We start from the raw sequence: 15184 nt of genomic DNA, 5'->3' as shown, positions 1-15184 counted from the left end.
ACTGCCAACGAGGGAGCCTGAGCACAGGTGCACCACTGCCAGCTGAAGACCCTGAGGTGAGACACAGGCCTAAACACCAACTCCTTGGGGAGGGCAGGCAGGGAGGGCTTACTGGCCACACGGTCCAGGTTGCTGTCCATTCAGGGCTGAAAACGGTGGGAGAGCAGATGCAGCGAGCTCTACACGCCAGCCCTCCTTGGCCGGCCACCCGAGAGAAAGTGCACTGAATGGCAGAAGCCCCAGTGAGTGGACAGAACCAGCACGTCAATGGTGGACTGGGAAGGCTGAAGCACAGATGGACCCCGCACGGCTGCCACCCACCTTTTCTTGGGTGGGGGGGAGAAGGAAAGAAAGTGACAGCCTCTTGCAAAGTGCACGCATGGGATGGAAATGCAAATACACGCCCTAGCCCCTCCTCCCCCAGCCCCCTTGGTGCTGCAGCAGGACCCTATTCTTTGCCAATACACGACACCCTGGCGGTACCCAGGTCAGTGGGCTGGGGCCGACAGGGCGGGATGGATGCCACCGTTCCCACCGCCCTCCACTCCGGCCTCTCTTTGGGTCACGTTGGAGATATTTGCCAACTATGAAGATCCCCATAGACGAATGGTGGGTTTCTGACCTCTCACCATCCACAGGGCCCTTTCCAAAGAGAGAAGCATCACTCACCACCTAGCCACTTGCACCTGCTGGGGCATCCAATTAACTCAGCTGCTCCAGAGGCTGCTGGGAGGCAATTCGGTGGCTAGCCCCTGCTCCCGCCTCTGCCCACCAGCAGCAGTAGGGGTGAGTCCTGCACGCTCTTCTGTAACCAGGACCCAAGGGCCCCCAGAGCTCGGACATGGGTGGACCTCAGCCTCTGACTTTCTATGAACTGAGAGTTAATCCAAGGTATGTAACCACCACTCCCCACTGGGCGGCCTTCTGACTCACTGGCTCCTTAGAATTCCAGGGGGCCTCGGAGAGAGAGAGTCGGGGGCAGCGGGGTCTGTCTACTCCAGCTGCAGCGAGCCCTCCTCCTGCCTTCCCCTCCTGTCTGACTGGCATCGGGCAGGAGGAACCCTCTCGAGCCAGACTTCAAACGTGAAAATCTAGATCAAGGATATATTTGGCTTTCCAAGCTAATCTCTACATCAATTTGGTCTCTTCTGAGTTGTAGCCCTTTGAAGAAAACTTGGCAACTACATATGGAAAGCAGATGACTCTTACATAACCCCAGGCAGGAGCCCAGGGGCTCGGGGAGGCTCAGCGCTGGCCGGCCGGGTCGGGGTTTCGTGTTCACCCACTTCTTCGTGACCCAGGGTGCAGCTCTGACCCACCGTGCTCTGGGCACCCTGTGGTTTTCCTACAAAACAGCCGAGGAAATGAAGGACTGAGGAAGCACCACCAGCCCACACCTGCCAAACACCTTGATGGTGCCTGGGTCAGTGGGCTGGAGACCATAAGGGCGGGACGGGATTCCACCACTCCCACTGCCATCTGAGGGACCCCATCTAGGAGGATGCAGGATGTGGTGGGGAAGCAAACTGCTCCGTCTCCAGGGACCAGGAGACAGGCATCTCAGGGAGCTGCAGAGCTGTCTCTGCTCGCAAGCTACCTTGCCCTGCTTCCCACTTCTGTGCCGTCTTTGATGCACAGAAGAAAAGGAAGCAGATGAGTAAAAGAAATCAACCGAAGGGACAGACTGGAAGGAGGCCACTGCCCCCTCCTCTGCTTGGACAGTGGATCCCCTGGGTGGGGGTGCGTGTGAGGGGAGGGGGCTGTACCCGCGTGGCAGGAAGGATGTGAGCTGCCTCCTAAAATGGTGATTTATTCCAGCAATACTGTCCCGGATGAGTATCACGGCCACTGACACTCAAGGGATTCCAGTGGCAATCAATGTGGTACCAGCAGCTGGAAGTGGGCACGAGTCAGGACTGACGAGGAGGGCAACGTCTGTGCACAGAGCCTCTGACTCCATCCTCTAAAGCCTGGATGCACAGCCCCAGCTGCTGGAGGACTTTACAGGTGGGGATGGGGACAGCCAATCCACTGGGACTGTTCACCGAGGCCTGGGGAGCTGTGAAGTGCCCAGTGAAGGAAGAGAGTCACGTTATGTTGCTATAGACCCACCCCCCAGGCACACCCAGGGCCTTCAGAACAGAAGGGGCGACAGAACCTTAGGCTGGAAGAACAGGCAGAGGGACAGCAAGGGACACAGCCCGGGAGGAGCACGGCACCAGCTAGCCCTTGCCCCCCTGAGGACACCTCAAGGCAAGTGTCTTGCACGCTCCAAGCCCCAAAGGTGCGACGTGGAGGGCCGTGGCCTCAGAGGCCACTCACAAGCAGACAGCCAAACTCCAAAATCTGCACTGCTTGCTGAGTAAGCATCCCCTCCAAGCTGCTCCTAGAACGAGCTCTGATGCAGCTGGCCAGGCTCTGGATCCACCTTCAAGAGATACCTTTATCTGAGCTGACAGACGGTACTTTTGGAGCTTTGCTACAACGACCACCAAAAAGGCATAAAAACAGCTCCAAAAGACTCAATCTGTTCCTCCTCCTTGGAAGAAAAGGCTCCACGCACAGCTCATTTCCAACACAGGAGCAAAAATCCAAGCCCAGACGTTGCCTCGCAAGTCAGAGCTGAGAGCCCTCAGGTCCTGCCCAGAACTGCCTTCTGTCACCTGGGCCCCAGGTTCCGTGTTTGCCTGACCTAACCAGGCCCGAAACCGGGCAGCAGGACACCCAGCGTTCACCTGGGGAGCCATGGAGGGGCTTGGGAGCAAAGGTGACGGGCTGTGTTCAAGGAAAAAGCGCATTACCAGGTCTCAAGCAAGCCATCCCTGGCTTTCAGTGACTGTTACCCTGTGCCTGGTGAGACGCAAAAGCACAGACCCTCCAAGCACGGCCCCTTCTCCTGGCCAGGGGATGGCTCGCAGACATGACAGAGCTCTCACCTGTCAGCCTTCCAGAGAGGTGACAGCCCGTCCTCAGAGGCGCATTTGCAGAAAATCTATTGTGCTAACACTGAAGGGAAAAAACCAAAAGGTCAAACTTCAAAATCACCAACAGAACTATTTCCTAAAGCAAAATCCCAAGTAGATCTCATTCAGGGATGCTTTAGAGGAACTGTTTTAGTGAATTTTGAACGCGCAGAGAGGTTTTTTTCTGTGATATTTACTCTCCTCTCTCTTTATCAGAATGTACTAATCTTTCAATCTAGCAAGTTAGTAATAAAAAAAGATGTCAGTTCAAATAACTTGCCGGCAGTCAATCAGGAAGGTAGTGCCAGACAGCAGCTCAGGAGGCATCTGGGAGCTGAAGGTGCACCCCCCCTCCTCCACAGAGCAGGGACTCCTTTGATCTTTCCAAAGGCCCTGGGGTCTGGCTGAGACCCGGAGGCAGATGGCAAGGCACCTGGAAGGGGTCACCCGGGCAGAGCTGCCCTCGCTCTATTTAGTGTGCATCCCAGAACGGCCGAGCCTACACCTTAGCTAGTCTGAGCACAGGACATCGATTCAGGCAGAGCCAATATCCAACGCAATCCGCTTCAGGATTAACCTTTTAAAGCCCAGCCCACTGAACACGACCCGGCCACCAAGACAAGGAATGCCCCTTTCCAGAAAAAACGCCAATGATAACATCTGACAGTTTTCACTAGATGTTTTAAACAGTCTTTACCCCAGGAGTGGGTTATTGCCTCATAAAACAAGGGTAGCTAGGAAACGCTTGGCGGGCTCCGTCCGCTTCCAGTTTCTCAAAATCAGGACGCGCATTTGATTCTCCCTTCAGCTCGCTCCCCCCGAGCTTTTATCGGGTGGCGATGGGGGCGGCTCAGGCACCGGCTCCGGCAAAGACCGGCCCCTTTCTCCCCAACGCAGGAGCGCAGTGCATCCCAGTGGACAAACTCGAGAACGGCACTCTTGCTTTCCCTGCCTCCGCCTGCGTCCTCCTAGGTCTCGGATGCAATCCGGGACCCAAACGCACCAGCTCCGCGGAGCGCCCCCCCGGCAGGAGGGCGATGGCTTGGAGGCATTCTGCCCCGCCAAGGGGACAACTGCCCTGCTGGGTCCCAGACCTCTCGAGGCAGGGGCTGAAACCCGAGCACCACTGGCAGGCAGATAAAGTTTGCCGAAAAGGGTCTCCCTGGGTACCCCCATAGGGTGCTCCGAGCTCGAACGCCCTCTTCCAGCCGGCGCTGGAGTTCGGACACAGACAAGCCCCCGGGGCGCTCCCGGGGTGTTTGCCTGCGGGGGGTGGGGTGCCCGTAGGGAGTGCCCGCCCGCCCTCCCCCAGAGCCCCAGCGCCTCCCGCCCCAGCTGCCCGCCAGCTGTGCGCGCCCGTCGGGCCCGGAGGTCACCGGCAAACAGCTGGATCGGCAGCTGGGAGCCCGGCAGGCCCCTGCTCAGTCAGTCACGGGGCCCCGAGGAAGGGGAAAGGCGGGCGGCGTGGCTATCAGGCTTTGGTTTGCTCCAACTCCTCTTGTCAAGCTCTCGCCGGGAGGCCGGAGCCCTGGCTTTCCCCGGCAGCGCCGGCCCCCGCCCTGGGTCCACGGCCCGCCGCGCCCAGCGGCCCGCGCCTCGCCTGGGCCCCGGGGAGGAGGTGAGCCGGGGCGGCCGGCCAGCACACTGCGCTGCTGGCGCCGGGAGGCGCGGGTGCGCCCAGGCCGGCCCCAGAACCCGGGAAACTGGAATGGGGCGCCCCTGCCCCGACCCGGACGCGCGGAGCCCGGGAGAGCCGGCCGCTCCCGGCGGGGCCACGGGGCTCAGAGCTCCGGACCGGAGCCCGACCCCGCTCCAGGGGCACCGGCTGGCCGTTCGCGGGGACGGAGAGGGGGTCCCTTTATTCGCAACACCGAGCAAAGAGCCGCTTCAGCCCGGCTCGGTACCCACGCACCCGCGCGCCCACACGCTCCCCGGCGCCGGCCGGGTCGCTCACCTGAGTCCTAAAAGCTGTTGAATCCACATGGTCACGTTTCGGGGAGCAGAGACTCAGATCTCGCTCGCCCCGGCCATCTGCGCGGCGCCCGCGCCCGCTCGCTTCCGTCCCGCGGCGCCGGTCTCCGGCTTTCGGTCCGCCGCCGCCCGCTGCCCGCCGCCCGCCGCCCGCCGGCCGCGGGGCGCAGAGCGAGTCAGAGCGCGGCCGCGCGGGGCTCCATGCCGGCCGGCGCGCCGCCGCCGTTGGGGCGCATGGTTCAGGCGGGGCGGCCCGCGGGGGCGCACATCCTCCGGCCCGGGCGCGGAGCTCGCGGCCCCCTCCGGGGGCGACCCGGCGAAGGCGGCTGCGAGGCGGGGGCGCCCGCTGCCGGCCCGGAAGGGGCGCGCTCCAGCGCCGCGGCCGCGCGGCGAGGGTCGGGGGAGCGGCGGCTTCGCCCTCCGGGGCGGCGAAGAGGGAGGCGGGCGGCGCCGCCGCGCACGGTGCGTGTCTCGCGGCGCGGCTCTCGCACCGGCCCGAGCCCCGCGCCGAGGGAGCGGCGAGGTCCGGGGGTGCGGGCAGAGGCGACGCTGGCGGCCGCAGGTCCCCTCCGCGCGCCACTGGGCCGGGGGGCTCTGCCGGGGACTCCGCTGCCGCTCGGCCCCGCTCAAGTTGGCCGGGGACTCCGTCTGAGCGCTCGCTCCGCAGACGGCCGCGGCGCGGGAGGCCAGCAGGAGGCGGGCGCGGGAGGCGCGCGGGGCGAGGGCGCCGTGGAGCGCGGGGCGTGGGGACGCGCGGCGGCGGCGCCGCGCCGAGGAGGCGGGCGGGGATCCCGGGGCCCCGCCGCCCGCGCCCACCGCGCCCGCCGCAGAGCCGCCCGCGCCGCTTGGCCGCCTCCCTCCGCGCGTCTGCCTCCCCGCGCGCTCGCCCCCGCCTCCCCAAGCGGGTCCCAACTCCGCCCGCCCGGCCCGGCTCACGTCACCCTCTTCCCCGCCCCTCAAACTGGAGCCCGAGCCCCCTGCCCGGCCCCGGCTGCCGTTCACCGCCCCGCCTTGCGGTGGCCCACCTCTCCGCACGGGGCTGTGCCCGGCCCTGGTGACGCCGCAGGCGGGGCCTCGGCCGCCCCTTCCCCAGCCCTGGCCTCGTCCCGGTCCCCACCTTGGGAAAGGCTCGAGAGAGGCCGCTGGCTCGGATTGGACCGCCGGGCGCCGCCGGGTGGTGTTGCCACGGTAACCGGAGGGCATGCGAAGCGGTTCGAGGTTCTGACCCGGTTACCGGTGCGCCCAGTGCACCCGGAGAGCTGGTTTTGGGCAGGGGGCGTTCCCGAGGAAGCACTCGGGGGGCGCTTGGGGCGGGGGCTGGGAGAAAAGTTTCCTACTGGCGGAGCTGCGCGGAAAAGGCCGCGGGAGTGTGAAGGAGGCGGGGAGGGTCCGCTGCTCGGGATTCCTCTCTCCCCGCGGCCTGGGCGCGTGCCTCGAGACCTGGCGTAAGAAGTAGCTGTGTCCCTGGTCAGAGCTTCAGGACCTTCTGCCCCCCGCGCAGCCCTGTCGGTCCTGCATCCCGACGCTGCAACAGGCCCCGGGCTGGGCGTCCAGCAGCCCCGGCTCGCACGACTGCAGCTGCTGCTCGGCCAGGCCCTGGAGGAGGACTCCTGCGAGTTCCAGGGCGCCGCGCCCCAGACTCTTGGCCCCAGGAGTTCCCCTGGGCCTACCTGGTTAGGCTGTACTTGCAAGGCCTTAACTACAGGAGAAGGGGCCCTTGGCGGGGTCCTTGAGAAGTGACTACAGTGAAACTCCTCATTGAAGGCCAGACCTGCTGACTCCGTGGGAAGCCGCGGACAAAGCCGTGCTTTCAACTCTCAGCGCCCTCGAGGGAGGTGCAAAATCAGAGGCCTTAGAAATCAGCTCTTGTGCTGCAAGTGTGGATGTGGGAGTCCGTGGGGGGGAAGCGAGAGGTGTTCTATGCAGGTGCCTCCCCCAGTGAAGCTCTGTAACCGCCCAGCCCACGTGAGAGACCCCCAGTAGCAGGAGAGGCCTCCCTGGGGAGGGCGTTGGGTGGGGGGGAGCGGTTGTGGGGCAGAGCCAGGCCTGGAGGTCCCTAGAGGTCCTTCAGAGCCGTAGGGGTCTCCTCCACCCAGGCAGGAGGACAGAGGGGGGAGACCTGCTTCCCCGAAGGAGAGGGGCAGGGGACAGGGAGGTGTGGTGGTCAGATCACAAGTCTTGACCCGGCAGCCCAGGAGCCGCTGTTCACTCACCGTGGGGCCCTGGGCACATTATCAACCTCTCCGGTCCTCAGTTTTCATGTCTGTGAAATGGGTTCCATAGTCCCTTCCACACAGAGGTTTTTGTGGGGGTTAAATGAGATTGCCTCACACGCGGTTTCACTGTTATTGTCCGAAGAAGCAGCAGGCTGAGTCAGCACTTTGCCTACCTGGCCACTCCTGGCTGGTCTTCCCCTGGAGCCCTCTCTCTCCCTGAGGACTTTCGGGGGCAGATCCCAGAGGGACGTCCTGGAACAAAGGGCCGAGCCCCTGCAGCTGGGAGAGAAGCGGTGCCCTCACTGCTGCCACCTAGCGGGACGAGGGGGGTTGCTGCACCAGGGAGGCCCTTCCAGGAGCCAGAACAACCCCGGAGAAGGCTGAGGGACCGGGTGGGCCTGGGGGGACCCCGAGCCCCTCGACTCCAGGTACCCCTTCGGCAGCCTTGTGCAAACCCACGGACCTTGTCTCAGAACGATTCTAAGTGCAGAGACGAAAATACACAGGATTTTTAGGAAACCAAGTGTATTGAAACATTATCAAAATATTAAAACAGATTTTTGATATAGCAATGTACCTTCTTTTTATCATGTAGGGAACGAATCTTCAGACCCCAAACGTGCCACAAGTTGGGTGTCCGGACCCCCGGCCGTCATAGTTTGGGCTGCCCACAGCCGTGGTGACACATGAGGCAAAAGGCTGCAGTTTCTGTGTTTAGCGGTCACTGGCGTGTCACAGCACCTCGCTCTGCTGCCTACATTTATAACAAAGAAATGTTGGGTTTCGGATGTGATTTTTTTTTCACCATCCAAGTGAAAAGACTCCTTGAATTCTGCCCACTTTACCCTGGAGGATTCCCCAGACCTCAGATAGGAACCTCTGGGTTGAGAACACAGTGCATAGAAGTGTTTTCGGGAAACAGCTGTGAGGCCAAGCAGTGACAGAGTCAGGAGGGGAAGTCACACAGCAGAGGTGCACCAAGATAGCCCTGGCTGCCTCAACCCCGGGGGGAGGGAGGTTGCCCTCCACCCCACCCACGATGGAAAGTCGGATTTAGGGCAAGGACCCACTCGTTTCTATTACCCTTGGGCACTGATCGCTCCAACTCCTCCAAAGAGAGTGACCGTCTATTATTCGGTCTGTTTTTATGTTTTCTCTTGATGCGAACATTGTCATTTTTTACAGGCTGAAACATAATAAAAACACGACATATTTCACCATTAAGGTAACTGGTTTCTTGTACTTGGACAGCATCTCATATTTCTGACTAGTTCATTTTTCTCCTCTTTTGGGAATTTGGGAAGGAGAGTATAAGTCATCACACACACACACACACACACACACAGGCCTACCAGCTTCAGCAAGTGCAAAACGGAAGTTTTCAGACGTACCCACTGTGGAAAGATCACCCGGTCCCCTACCAGGAGAAACCTGTGCCCAGGAACCTGGAATCACAGGCTGGCCCCGGCCCTCCAGGAGCCCCCTCGCCTCTGCCCTGCCCTATTTTCCCCACAATGGAGCTGGCTGACCCCCCAGGAGGCCCTCTTTGAAGCTCTCTTAGGCCATTTACCTAATGGCCTTCACAGACTTGACTATTTTTAAAACCCATCCAAAGCCAAATTGAGCTGCCATTTTCCATTTTTCTCCCAAGGAGGTAAATGTGTCTTAAGCATGACATTTGATTAAGTAGCTAAGTTTGTGATTTTAAATGGAAGGGAAATGCTCATTAAAATTATTATGCATTTCTTTAAAGCATTCATACTATCTTCTCTGCACCCCGGCCTTACTAGTTTCCCCCACCTATTAAAACGTGCAGTGGGGAGGAGGGGGAGGGGCGGGAGGGAGGAACTCCAAGGCACTTTTCCTTCTCTGGGGAGGGTAAGTGCCCTGACTTTGGAATCCTGCCCTTACCCCCGCCCACATCTGAGTTGTTCCCAGGTGGGTCTGCACACAGCCGTGAACTCCACCTGAGGGCAAGGGCGAAGCTGCGGGAGTCAGAGGCTAGGAGGGAAGCTGAGACTTCCCCTGACAAAATGACTCGCAGGACAATCTTGCAGCACCCCAGGCCTGGCCAGAGGAAATGCCAGGTCTCTACTACCCATCCAAATACACTTGTGTACCTGAAAGAGAAAAAGATGGTCCCGCCCCTTCCTCAGAGCAAGTGATGGGTTCCTACCGCAGGTGGAAAGAGGGCTGCCTAAGAATTTGATCTGGTCTGGGATAGAGAAAAACCCTCATTTCAAGGCTTTTAGCAATTCTCTGTGATGACAGATTTGCTGATTCGATTGAGATGGACAAGGGTGAAGAGGATGAGCGTTTATTTGCATCACAAAATAAAGTGACAATTTGGTCGCAGTCCTTCGGCATTACGGGATCTGGAGGTTTGGGGAACGAAGCTGGAGGGGAGAGGGTCTGGAGGGCGGGCAGACACGGGCCGGAAGGCAATCAGGGCTGGGGTGTCTGGGGGCTGGGGCCGTCCAGCTGAGTCCTTACATGTTCTCACATGACTGAGTCCAGAGTCTGAGGGTTTTGTCCTGTGTGGCGGTTCTGCTCCGGGTCGGTGGTGCTTGTGTTGAGGAGAGTCAGGGAGCGATGAGCAGGGTGGTCTCTGCTGCCGGGCAGGTGGAGGTGGGGGGAGACCACAGTAGTCGAAACAACCAGGAGGAAGAACTGGGACATGGTGACTAACTCCAGAAGAGATGTGAAGAAAACGCCCTTCCTCCCTCACGTTCCAGAAGACTCCGGGCCTTGGGTGGTTGGGGGCTGTGGGGGCAAGAAGGGCTGCCTGACTCCACAGAGTTCTCAGGATGGAGCTCTAGTTGGATTATCTGGGTATTAAGGAAAAGCGGGGGCTCGGGGATCAGGGACATGAAAGGGTCAGGCCCCTGGTTACACTTGCCGACTTAAAAAAAAGGCACAGTATGTGAGTTGTGAGTTAAGTTTTATTTGGGGCAAGATGAGGAAGCATTTCAGATAACTCTGAGAAACTGCTCCAAAGATGTAGGGGGGAAGGTCAGTATAGATGTGATTTTGGTGACGGGGGAGTCCATGCGATCAAGCACATATTTTTTTTGCAGAAGGTTTCTGCCAGTCATGAGGAGCAGACGTCACCGTGAAGGATTTTGTGCTTTTCTAGATACGAGGAGATAGAAGAATTAGGCTCATAAAATTGGCTCCTGAAAATATCTAACTATCTGAAGCCCCGTTCTGCCAGTTTTTCCCAGAGCACAGAGTGCCTCATTTCTGCTCTTCACCCTGAACTCCTTTCAGGGGATGTTGAAAGTCAGCAGCTGCAATGATTTAATCACTGTAGAGGTAGATGGCAAGTACCAATTTGTAGTTGACACACTTACCAAGAAGGTAAGGGGCCTGGGGGCCATCTCTCGCTGGCCCCAAAGGTCCGACTCCTTCTAGGAGGAGAGGTGAGAGAATGAGGATGCGCTCATTGTGTTGACCAAGCCCTGGGGGTGTGCAGGAAAATAACAGTGAGTGAGGCTCCCTGGGGAAAAGCTCCCCAAACAGGGGATGTGGTCTCGCCCTTGAGTGGTCGCTGCTACTGGCTGGTCCAGGGACCCTTGGCTCCAAGCAGAAAGGGCAGAGCTGGATGCCACTGATTCTGGGCTATCGGTGTCTCTTCCAAGTCACTTCGTAAACTGCATCCATCAGCTCAGACTAGATGATGTTGCACCAACAGACAGCCCACAGAGCGCTGTGGCTGAACCCAATGAAGGTCGATTTCTCACTCATGCTCAGGACCACCGTCTGCTCCATCAGCCCGTCAGCACGTTATCATCATTCTGGGACCCAGACTGAAGGAGCTGCTCTCACCCGGACACCCTATCACACAGCGCAGGGCAGAGTCACAGCGGAACCTCACTGTGACACTTAAGGCTTCCCCGGGAAGGGGCACGTGATACTTCCATGCACGTTTCACCGGCAAAAGCAACTGGCATGTCCAGGCTGACATCAGTGGGCTGAGGAGACAGAAACCTCACACAGGGAGGGGTGAGTGACACCTCTACAAATGAGTAGGTACCAACAATTCAAGAAGATTTAATATCTTGTTTTCACAGAGGCCCTAAAGTTGACAATGGCAGGATTTGTTCACAGGGAGGCAACATGCTTTCTGGCAAGCATGCTGTGTTTGCATACCCTTTTCTATCCCTGAACTCCAGGTGGATCTTTGACTCTCAAGGCTGGGAGGATTCTGGTCTCAACCTCATCCCCTACCTAAGAGTCAAAGGCACCCGACTAATTTAGAGACAGACGCTTGTCAACAGTGGTGAGGGTGATTGGCTTACCCCTAACTGTACAGGTGGTCAGATAATGAGTCTTCGGGGGCTGTGCTTCTATCTAGAAGAGAGAGCTGTGATTAGTCACAAAGGGTCACATCATCATCGCCATCATCATCCACGTACTCATCATCTCTAAGATCCTTCTATGGCCCCCTTTCTCAGCCAGTAATTCCTGGACCCTGTCTTCCCCCCGCAGCAGCTCAAGTGACATCTGGGCTTCTCTCAGCCAATCTGGAGAGTAATTGAGCAGAAAAGCCGCTTCTTCCTCTAGCCACGTCTTGTCCGAGCTATTACCCTCCGCTCGAGGAAGATCTGGAACATGCCAAGGAGGGAGGAAGACGTTGTTTACTGAATGCCCCAGCGCAGAGCAAACGCCTAGCTGGCTCACGCCAGTGTAGCCTGAAGGTCACCCCTGTGTATAGGCATCAGCCATCATGATGGATTTTACATTTCTGATCTCTTTTCAGTGCCACAACCACCCGCAGAGGTTGGTGATATTATCACACCTGGGCTTAATATTGAAAACATCTTAACACTGTGCAGCTTGGGTCCTGGGGTAGAGGTGGGCTGCAGCCACAGGGCCAGGCAGGGGTTCTGGGAGAGGACCGGCAGCAATCTGGGAGGGGCCGGGGCGTTGGGGCCGGGGTGGGGGGGATGCTGTTTCCAGCTGGTAGGAAGGTATTTCAATATTGTAATATCTGGCACGGCTGCCCCCTGCCATGCCGACTGAATACCCGGCCTGATCACATGCATATGCATACGGAGTTCAAAGTGGATTGTCCAGGATCCCCCAGCACGGAAGGATGACTCGATGGTCCAGTCTGGGCCAATGCAACCCGAAGGCTCTCTCTAGTGTAACATACGAAGGACACGTCACAGAAACCCATTTCACTGCCTGCTTTCTGAATATGTTAAAAAGCGGAAGCCCTGGTAGGCAACGTGCGTTCAAGACAGCGATACCCAACTTCTACGACTTGCTGCCCTAGATCATCATTTTCTTATACGCAGTAGAGCTGGTCTCTGCATAATCAACGCTGGTCCTTAATTTCACCTTTGAAGCTGTGCTTCTATGAAATGTTCCCTTTTGTTTGTCCTCTAGAGAATGTGGCTGCAGTTACGTGCTGCCAGATGACCCCCCCAATATCTACTGTCCCCATCCTCCTTGCTAACAGAACTTGGGTGGTGGTGGTCGTGGGGGAGGTGATAAATGTGCCTGGCCAAAAGCTGATACATTCCAGCCCCTCTGTTACCCAGGGTGGCTTGTGATATCGTTCTGGCCAATGAGATGTAAGCAGAAATTGCTGGATGGGATGCCTGGCAAAGTTCATTAGAAGGGGACTGACCTTTTACCATCTGCCTTTTGCCTTCTCTCTTGTCCTTATTTTTTCCTGGAATGCAGATGGGATGCGGGAGGTGGAACAACCATGTTGTGACCACGAGGTGACAGGTATGAGGGTGGAAGCCGCATGCCCAAAATGCCGGAGCAAAGGGATAGAAGGAGTCTAGGCCCCTGGGGGCATGGTGGACAGCCACGTGCACCCTAAATTACCTGCCTACAGACTACCTGTTAGGCAAGGAAAATAAACCTCTCATTAGTTCAAGCTTCTGTTGATCCCAGTTTTCTATAACTTTCGACTAAATGTAACCCTCACTGAGAGCAGGCCAGTGCTTACCTCTAAGACTGGTGAAACCCAGGTGCAGGGCTTCATTGCTTCAAGATTCTAAATTTTCTGGGATAGAATTTTCCCAACTCCTACTAAAGGGTATAATCAAAGGGGATGCCTGAGAGCAATCTGGAATCAAGAGTCCAAATAGAAACATAGCACAGGGGGCTTAAGTCTTCACATCATCCCCTAAACATCTTGATCTCTGCCCGTTTCACCAATGTCACATCTTTAGCTGAGTCCTGCCTTGGGGTGGGTGTGGTAAAGCTAAGGAATCCATCATCCGTTTGTTTCTGGAAATTTCACTGAGCGAGGGAGGTACATGTATCCCAGGAGACGGTGACTCCTGGCTCATCTGGGTTTCATATCCGATGCTCCGAGTTCTCCTTTGTTGCAGGAGCCAACAAAAGGTTCCAGAGAAGGCAGCACGGGTCTGCCGTGTCTGGAGCAGGTGTTTAAAAGCTGAATCAGGCCCACGGCTTCCCAGATGAGCTTGAGTTTCGTTTTCCCAAGCTATATAAAGCGACATCAGCAATCCAGGGTATCTTCTTCTTTTTTTTTTTTTTTTTTTTTTTGCGGTACGCGGGCCTCACTGTTGTGGCCTCTACCGTTGCGGAGCACAGGCTCCAGACGCGCAGGCTCAGCGGCCATGGCTCACGGGTACAGCCGCTCCACGGCATGTGGGATCCTCCCGGACCGGGGCACGAACCAGTGTCCCCTGCATCGGCAGGCGGACTCTCAACCACTGCGCCACCAGGGAAGCCCCCAGGGTATCTTCTTGAGGAGCGATGCTACTAGAACTCTTCCCCCTGCCCCCACCTCCGTAATCAGCAGGGACGTTTGTATGCAACAAAAGGAAGCTAACGGTAGTCAGAAGGACACAGGTTTTGTTTGTTCCTTTTTTAAGAATCAAACAAATAGTTTCAAGTGTTGCCTCCACCCCATCCCAGATCTCAGACTAGTTATGTCACTTCCTTTACCGTGGTTCTCACATCTTTCAAATGGGAGAGGAAAGGGCAAACTTCAGGAGGGTTAAATCATAAAGCCTGGGCAATGCTCCTGCCATGTTAGATGCTCATACATTGTTGCCATTTTTAGGAAGGGGCTGCTGTCAGTGAAATTGCTGTACGTCTGAGGACATGCGTCAGCTATTAATTTATTCTTCATGCAGCAAACATTTATTGTGCATGATCCTAGGTGCCAGGTAAACTTTGATAAATGTTAAACACACCTGCACTCTGTCCTCATAGGACTTACAGTTCAGAGTAGAATTCAGACCGTAAACAGATATCCAAGACAGAAATGCATAATCGTCCATTGAAACATTTCTGAAGGTCACTGGCTGGCTGTTGTCTGGTACTCGGCACCATCACCTCCCCTCTTAGCTCCCACCTGCTCTCAGGGGCTAGAAGCCTGCAAACTACGTTCCTAGGCTGTCTTCCTGCAGAAGCAAATGTGAATGGCTGTGGAATGACAGTGTCTGCATCTCAGAAGAGAGTAAGAAACTCACACAACAAGAAAGCCAGGGCGACATCCATGCATATTCACGAGAGTAATAAGCTCCTCAACAGGAGCAGTAGGACCTGCCGTAGGCAAGGGTCTGCCGCGCGCTGTGAGGGACGTGAAGCTGCCTGTGCCTCTGAGCAGGGGGAAAACAGTGGTGGGAAAACAGTGGTGCACACACATCCGGGTCACCTTCTCTCCAGGCAGAGCAGCCAGCAGCTTAGTCAACCGTCCCTCCATTCATGTGTTCATTGAGCCAACATGTATTCTGTGACTGCTGAATCAGACAAATGAGGTCTCTTCTCTCAGGTTGTTCTCTAGTTCAGTCTAGTGAGTTTCAGAAAACATAGGCTGAACAAAAACTCCCATTGGAACCCAGACTTGGGATTAGGGGCTGATGAGGTTTGGGTTGTCTTCATGCCCAGATTCCTCGGGTCAAGTTCCAAACGCCAAACAGCCAGGTGGGAAAGTTAGTAAACTCTCTGTGACTGGGGCATCACAGACTTATTAAACCTTGCTTGAAAACTGGGAAAGAGGCAGGTAGCCTCATCTGCATAATGCTTAAGAAGGTG

General features: G+C 57.2%; 1 protein-coding gene across 1 annotated transcript in view; it reads right to left on the bottom strand.

The window, feature by feature from the left end:
• Positions 1–5068, bottom strand: part of AJAP1 (adherens junctions associated protein 1) — a 124270-nt gene extending 119202 nt beyond the window's left edge. The window contains exon 1 of the mRNA XM_067718082.1: positions 4918–5068. Coding sequence (XP_067574183.1) covers positions 4918–4946 — 29 coding nt within the window. The 5' untranslated portion in view covers positions 4947–5068. The remainder of the gene's footprint in view (positions 1–4917) is intronic.
• Positions 5069–15184: the final 10116 nt, after the last annotated feature.

The sequence above is a fragment of the Pseudorca crassidens genome, chromosome 2 (genome assembly GCF_039906515.1).
Source record: "Pseudorca crassidens isolate mPseCra1 chromosome 2, mPseCra1.hap1, whole genome shotgun sequence".
NCBI classification, from domain to species: domain Eukaryota; kingdom Metazoa; phylum Chordata; class Mammalia; order Artiodactyla; family Delphinidae; genus Pseudorca; species Pseudorca crassidens.
The sequence above is the reverse complement of the archived record's forward strand: the minus strand, read 5'-3'. Positions and strand labels throughout refer to the sequence as shown.